Source organism: Nematolebias whitei, chromosome 2 (genome assembly GCF_014905685.2).
Source record: "Nematolebias whitei isolate Nwh7 chromosome 2, NemWhi1, whole genome shotgun sequence".
Lineage (NCBI taxonomy): Eukaryota > Metazoa > Chordata > Actinopteri > Cyprinodontiformes > Rivulidae > Nematolebias > Nematolebias whitei.
This window is the reverse complement of record NC_056499.1, coordinates 10,568,691-10,576,151: the sequence shown is the minus strand read 5'-3', so window position 1 is coordinate 10,576,151 and position 7,461 is coordinate 10,568,691. Positions and strand designations below refer to the sequence as shown.

At 38.3% G+C, this 7,461-nt stretch overlaps 1 protein-coding gene across 1 annotated transcript in view; it reads left to right on the top strand.

Moving 5' to 3' along the window:
• LOC119425512 (protein diaphanous homolog 3) overlaps positions 1–7,461 on the top strand; it is a 305,646-nt gene that overhangs the window by 165,909 nt on the left and 132,276 nt on the right. Inside the window, exons 28-29 of the mRNA XM_037693044.1 lie at positions 1,818–1,913; positions 2,423–2,485. Of these exons, the coding sequence (XP_037548972.1) occupies positions 1,818–1,913; positions 2,423–2,485 (159 nt within the window). The remainder of the gene's footprint in view (positions 1–1,817; positions 1,914–2,422; positions 2,486–7,461) is intronic.

Genomic DNA, 7,461 nt, shown 5'->3' with positions numbered 1-7,461 from the left:
GTCCTCACACCCGTCACTAAATCAGTGCATGGATTCAGCAATCACACCATGGCTGATGGAACAGCTTGGCCTAACAGAGAAGCCTATGTTGATCTGTCTACTTCTGTTTTATATTGTTTGTTGTTAATGTGTGATACAAACAAATAATAAGAATCTTGTAGATAAATAACTTCATATTACAATTTAGAATAAGTAATAATTTAGATTTCCTAACTGTGTTCCGATTTGTGGATGCTGTGGAGTTAATTTGTTACATTGCAATAAAAGAGGATATAATTAAATTAGGGTTTTATTTGTTTATTATATGATCATTAGAATTGAAAATCTGTGAGGAATAGGTACAACGTCGCATTATTCAAGATGGTGAGCAGACCAGTTGTGCGGCTCTGTTTGCTTCGAGAAGAGCTGTTGCATTTGACAAATTAAGAGTTCTCAGTTCCAGCTGCAACAGTACAACATGAGACTTTATATTAGTCAACTGTTAAACCAGGAGGAAAAGGGAAAACACTGTTGTGATTTCTTGTCTGTCAGCAAATGAAGGGATGTCGAGTGACCTGAGAGTTAAATGACAAACACAAATTTTAATATTAACAAAAGATTTAACAGTAGACTCGAACAAAGGACAGTGTTGGGAGGAACTAGTTATATGTAACAATGTTGGATCCCTCCTAAGTTCCCTCTATAAAATGTTGAAAAATATTTTTTTCTTCAGTTTAAACTCAGAATAGTCTCACAATACAAATGAAGTTGAAGTCCAACCTTGAGTGGCAAATATCATATTGTCTCATTATTAAATAGATAAATGTTTTCGATGTTCTTTGAAGTTTTTGAAGTTTTATTTCTTTTAAAGCGGTTTGACAGAAGTCTGTTGAATAGAGCTGTAAAGTTTTCATTGCCAGGTTTAAACATTTGAAAACTAAACTTAAAAAAAAAACCACATACACAAATGTATATTTGCATGAAAAACAAAGCATACATTTAAAAAATGTTTTCCCCTAAACATAGCAAAGAAAAGTATCAGTACCTTTGCTGTTTTTCATTTCCTATCTGATGAAGGCCGTCTTTGTTGACTCACTGACCAGGACACTGATGTTTCTGTCAAGTACCACACCCAGGTTTTTATCTATACTAACTTGAACCACAATTTAAGTGTCACATCTACAATTGTCATATATTTTACTCCATTTTTGTGGTTCTTTAACTTTCACTAAGCAAAAAGGAAATAGTATCAAGCAGCAACCATCATCTTTAGGTGTTTGATTTCAGTTTGTGGTTGCAAAGCCACTCTACCAGTGTTTAATATTCTTTATAAGCTATTTACTTATTTTATATGCAAACGTATTGCACAGGTTTAGATTAAATCACACAAATGTTTCAAGCTTTTATGGTACATTTTCTACAACCAAATGAAATCATCACTGGATTTACTTTAATCCCTTAAGACATTCAGCTGCACATTATAACTAAAAAACAGAAGAACAATTAGTTTACAGAAGAGGAGAACTGCTGAATCTTTACACATGACATAAGGACATGTCAGATGGGCTTATGTTATATAAAGTAACATTCACAGCAGCGTCATGAAAATGACTCCAGTAAGTGGAACATCACCTGAAGGATTGCTGTGTGTTTTGTATTCACACACCCCGAAGTGTTGTGACTGAGTTTTTTTTACTAAGTTTTATTTACAACCGGTTGATATTATGAACATGAGATTGTCAGCACAACTATAATAAATAGCAACCAAAATGATTTGTTTGCAGGAGATGATTTTGAATCTTACATTGCTTGTTTTTGTTTTGTTTGTTTCCTTCCAGAGAACGATGAGACTGGTGTGATGGATAGTTTGCTGGAAGCTTTGCAGTCCGGAGCTGCATTCAGAGACCGCAGGAAGAGAGCCCCAAGATCCAAAGGTAAGCCTCATATCTCACGTTTATATACAAATACACACATTTTACATTTAAGCCAGATATTTTAAAAAATATGTGTAAAATAATTCTGGTCCTAATGTCCAAATATGTATTTTTCTGTTTTGATTGAAAGCTTTTTAAGTGAATTGAGTCATCCTCGTGTTTTTTTTTACATTTTCGTACTTGCGTCCAAAATATATTGATTGTTTGTGTGTATGCTTAGTAGTAGCTTTATGTCAGAGAATCCTCAGTTTTTGACTTTTGAATATCGGCTTTGTTCTGGTGTTTTTAATTTTAAATTCAGAAATCAAGGGTTTATGAACAATCCCATGTTGTGATTCCAACATTTGTGCATTCTCATTGGATGACGTAACCAACAAACCCTCAGTCGCTCCAATTCTTAATAACCAAGTTTAGAGTATTTCTTAAAGTGGTAAATATCTTCTCCTCGCATTTTAATAGCTCCAGGTCATTTATGTGGTAGCATCATTTGTCCGGTGCACTCCCTACAGATAACCACCAGTTGACCATCAGCCCCGGCTCCTTCCGGCAGGTTCTCAGGCCTGTCAACTATGGTAAAACAAATCATTAAATATACATGCAGTTTAAGCCTCATGCATGCTCAGCTCTGTCTTCTATCTACTGCCTATAATCAGTGATGATGAGCCTGACATGTCACAATGCAAACTGTATTGGCAGTGCTTATGTCCTACTTTTTATTGGTTCTGTTATATTTTCAGTTGTCTGTTGCTTTTTTTGCTTTTCAAACCTTGTGTGCATTTTCTGAACGTTACCAAGTTTTCTCTTAAAACAGTCAGTAGGCATCTTGAACTCATCTCAATTTAGAACATTAAAGCTGCATTTTGACACTTTCACAGCAGCTCTTACGACTGAAAACAGTCTACAGACCCAAATGTTCAGGTCTAAAACAAATGTAGATGATTAATAATAATTATTAAAATATTGGCTCAAATCTGCCTGTCTTTATTTAAAATTCTACTCTGGTAGATTTAATCATTAACTTGTATGTGGCTGCCAAGGAGGGTACACAATGGGCTGAAGTGGGGAGCAATGCGGGCAATGCAATAAAGCGCATGGTGTAAAATACAGCTTTGTAAGCCATTCGTGCAAAAGTCCATTAAAAAAAAGTATGATTCGGTGGTTGATTCGTTATGACACAGAATTCAGGGGGCTGCAACTAAAATTTTGTGTATTTTATCACACATTTCTTTCAATTTTGTGTCTTCAACTACCGGTAGTCTCCAACAATTCCAGCCAAGGAGACAGTACTTGATGGGAGGTTCTGAACTGTTTGGTTTACACAGACGATGTATTTTCTGTTTTAGCTCCTTTTATTAAAACATTATACTACAACTAAATGTACTGAGATGCTGGGGAAAAGGGGGGTTCTGTTACTCTATTACCTCTTATTAGTTGTAATTGGAATCTCAGTGGGCTGGGTGCAAGAACACATGAATAAAATTATTCACGCTCAATCCACCCACATCATTGATGGCGATGATAAAGGGCCTTGCTCTGTTGTTCTGCAGCAGCATATCTGGAATTAGATTGGAAAGGGACATGAGGGAAGGGTATATATATATATGGGGTGGGAGGAAAGAGACAGATAGATGTGACGGTAACAGTAGAAATGGAGAGAAATGGTGTGAGCAAGAAGGAAAGAGATGGTTGTTAAGGGTGAGATCATGTAATAACGTGGGAGAAAAAGACTGGCCTCGGTTGCCCCTTGTTTTTTTGTGTGAAAGTGTGTGCGCGTTTGTAAGAGCGTTAGGAATGTGAAACACGAGTATGTTTTTTTTATTAAGAGCGTATTAAAGTAAAAAAAAATAATAATAAATCAGTGCACACCAAAAAGGAGATCCTGCCTGGTGTGTTGAGCAGGTAAGGAGGCACTGAAAGGTTGCTGACCTAGCTGCCCCCTGCTGGCAGCTTCAGACACGGCCTTGTTGTCTAATAAAGCTCAAGGCTTTCTCTTGTCACTGCAGGCATCATACTCACTGCCAGCCTCCCAGAGCAACCACAGCTAATTACTTTTCTCTGCCCAGCACCAGCTCAGCCCTCTCAGTGCCCATTCATCTTAATTTCCCCCCTCTCTGCCATCTGCCTTCTAAATAACACTCCTCCTCATTTCCCTACCATCCCATATCCCCACTGTCTTCTATACTCTCATGGCCAGGCAACGGCCCTCCCCATACATAATTGCCTGTTATTGGTATGGAGTTTCTCCTCTGCTCCTGCCTTACCACTTCTCCCCTATTTCCTTTCTCTCCTTTACTCCTACAGAGATTTGGGCCTTAATTGCCCTGGGTTTAGTCGCTGAAGTGAGTGAAAGCCGCACAATTCTCTTTGTTTAGTTGGGAGGTGATGAAGTTTAGTCAGCGGCACAAACAGCTTTTCGCTTTCCAGTCTCCTATCATGCTTTAAATACCCTTTAATAATAGATCTCAGGGGTTTTGCTGCACTCCAATGAAGCAGCGAAGAGAATTAAAATGGAATCATCTTTGTCAGAAGATGCTGTAATTAGTTATGAAAGGAAGATATTTGATTGGTCAGTTTGAACACCATTTATCCGAATAGCTGTGATTGCTATGCAAGAAAAAAAAAGTGGTGTACTCTGGTGTTTGTTACACCCAAATTGATTTTCTTTTTTTTTTCTTTTCCACTGCTTGGTCTGAGTTAAGGCTTGTACCTTGGTGGCTGGCACTTTTGCAGCTTCTTCTGACTCTTGTCTCCTCTCCAGGCCTTCCCTTAAAGCATCTAAGCGCACTTTAACATGAGCCAGCAGCCAAGGTGTTTGGCTTGGTTTGCAGTATATGTAAGCACACATACACACATACCCATAAACACACACAGACACACCTGCTGACTTTAGGGGATGAAGGTAAGCAGGCTTTGCGGCGGCTGTGGCCTAGGTTAGGATAAGGCTGTGGGGCTCTGCAGCTCCTCAACTCTCTAAATTGGATCGGGCTCCACAGAATGATGGATCGATGGTGGTTAGCCACACAGGTGTAAGATCCTTATTGAATCTATACAGAAGCCATAGCTTTTTAGCTGTCTCCTTCTGAAAATATCTCTTCAGGCACTGTCTGAAAGGTCCTATCACAACCTTACTGTTTCCCAAGCTGGTGTATGCCTGTAATGTTGAAGGAAGTCAAACAACTGCACTTTTTCCCCATTCTGTTTGACAAAGAGAAAGAGCCTTCACATCTGTTTATACAGCACAAGCCAGGGGGGCAGAGCATGTCCTGCCTGTAATGCCTTTTTTCCACAAACTGATTTGTTATAGTGAGTGAGGTGAGGCAGATTTCTCTCTTTAGGTGCAATTACTTTAGGAGTTTTTAGTGGCACTTAATCTAACAATTATCATCTGTACTGCAACTCTAAACTGCAGCTTTAAACTCAGTGCCAGAGAATCCATGACCAAAAAAAGATGCAATATTTTTCCACATGCTCTTAACAATTTCACATTTTTCAAATTTATAACCTGTTTTACTGAACTCATGTTTCGTTATATAATGATGATACCTCAACTCATTCAGGCTGGTATTCAGTGGAGGTTTTAATTTGCTTCGGTATATGTGCAAATAGTCTCAAAAGATGACTAATAGGCTTAGTTTTAAACTCATCCCACAGTGTCTGTCAGGGATTGCGCTGCGGCGCATCACCAGGATGAAATTAGAAAAAAACATGAAGTTGAAATGAAAGTCAAAAAAGTCGGATTTAAAAAAACAAGTTTTTCATTTCAACTCTGTATGTTCTGTCTGCTTACATGAGAGGTATTTATGAAATACTGGTACTGATATTCAACTACTGAAGTTTCCTGAGGCGTGGATACTCCTGTGGAATCGGTTGTTAGATTCTTTCCTTTTTGATTTGGCCTCATATAGACTTTGAAACGTTCCACTGCGGGTTAACTATATCCTGAAGATTGTGTTTGTGCTTTTTCTTTCTTCTTTCACATCTATGTCTGTTCATATTATCGTCACTTACATAAGATGACTTCATGTGCCTCCAAAGTTGTTCATTCTACTTTTTGACTTTGCTTTGTCTTCACTTCACTGACTGCCTATCCTTGCTACTTTCCCCCAGACATGACATAAGCAAAATAAAAAATAAAAAAAAGATTATTAAATCATTTCAGTGAGCCCAAGACAAGAGAGGAGCATTGACTCTCTCCTCCATTGATCTATTTCAATTGATGCAAGGCATTATGGTTTCAAAAGTTTAACTGTAGAAGGTGCTGATTTAACCATATTTGGTCACAATACATCATCCACACATCACATGCAGCCAGTGCGTTTTCATTAAAGTGACAGATTATCACCAAGCCGCTTCTCTTCTCAAGTACTGTTCACTTTCACACATACCTGTACAGTCTCATGAATAAATGCATAGAAATTAGCAGTTTAAGTTCTGTGTTTTCACAGTCGACATACAGAAGCTCAGAGGCCATTCATGGGTCAGGGCATTAGCTGTTTCCTTGACCTGGACTGGTGTCCAGCTCTATGTATTCATGTCAACAGTCCTCTGGCCACTTTGAGTCACCGTTTCTGTCCTTTCAGCACTCTTGAATGTTGTTTCAAGTGTTCAACTCTTCTCGCTGACAAAGGTACACCCAGATGGGAAAAAGTACCTTTACCTACCTTTGTCTGTTTGTTCGTCCATCTTTTCATAAGGCTACCAAAGTTATGTGTGTGCATCTTTAACCCTCGGCACCCATACAAGGAACAGATGGAGCAGAAGGGCACCTTAACAAAGTGGCTGGTGTAATTAGGTCTACCTTGTGCTGTGAGACTTATGTAATAATAATTGAGGCTTGTTGAGCAGTTTCTTTTTCCTGTTTTTTTTTTTTTTTTTTTTTTTCAAACTTTGTTGGAAGCGCCCTGTTACACATTTCCTGCTACAAATGTCCATTAAAGTACGATTTGATGTCTTAAGGTAGTTTCTCGTTGAGTTGTGACTGGTTGGTGAAAAGCATTCACAAGGGAGTCTCCAAAATGTATTTGGATACTTTTACTCTGCAGGTCTTAATGCTCAGTACTGTTTTTTTTTGAGTGGTCATTCACATTATCAAAGAAATGCAACCTCCTTCAGACTCCAGTGTGAAACATTTACAGTTCTGAGGTGGCCCCGCATGCACAGATGAAAGTGTAACATTACATGCATCATGCAGTATTTAAGGAAGTAAATATGGATGCTAGCATGTATAATTCTGAAACTGTCATGCAATCAGAACTGACTAAATTATCTGACATGATCATTTGGTGCAGTGCAGATTTTTATTTTTGGAACTGGAGCAAAGTACTGAAGGTAGAAACAAACTCAAGTATCAATCTCATCATGTTCATATTGATACGGTCCGACACTAACTTTTTCTGTAAATTCTCAGTCATCCAAGTCATGAGGAATTAACAAAACATAGACAAACCAACTAGACTTGTTCTTTATATGCATGCAGAGATCCATGATTTAAACCGCACAAGACTGGGATCATTATTATTACTTTGATCAATCCGCTCCTCCCCTCAAT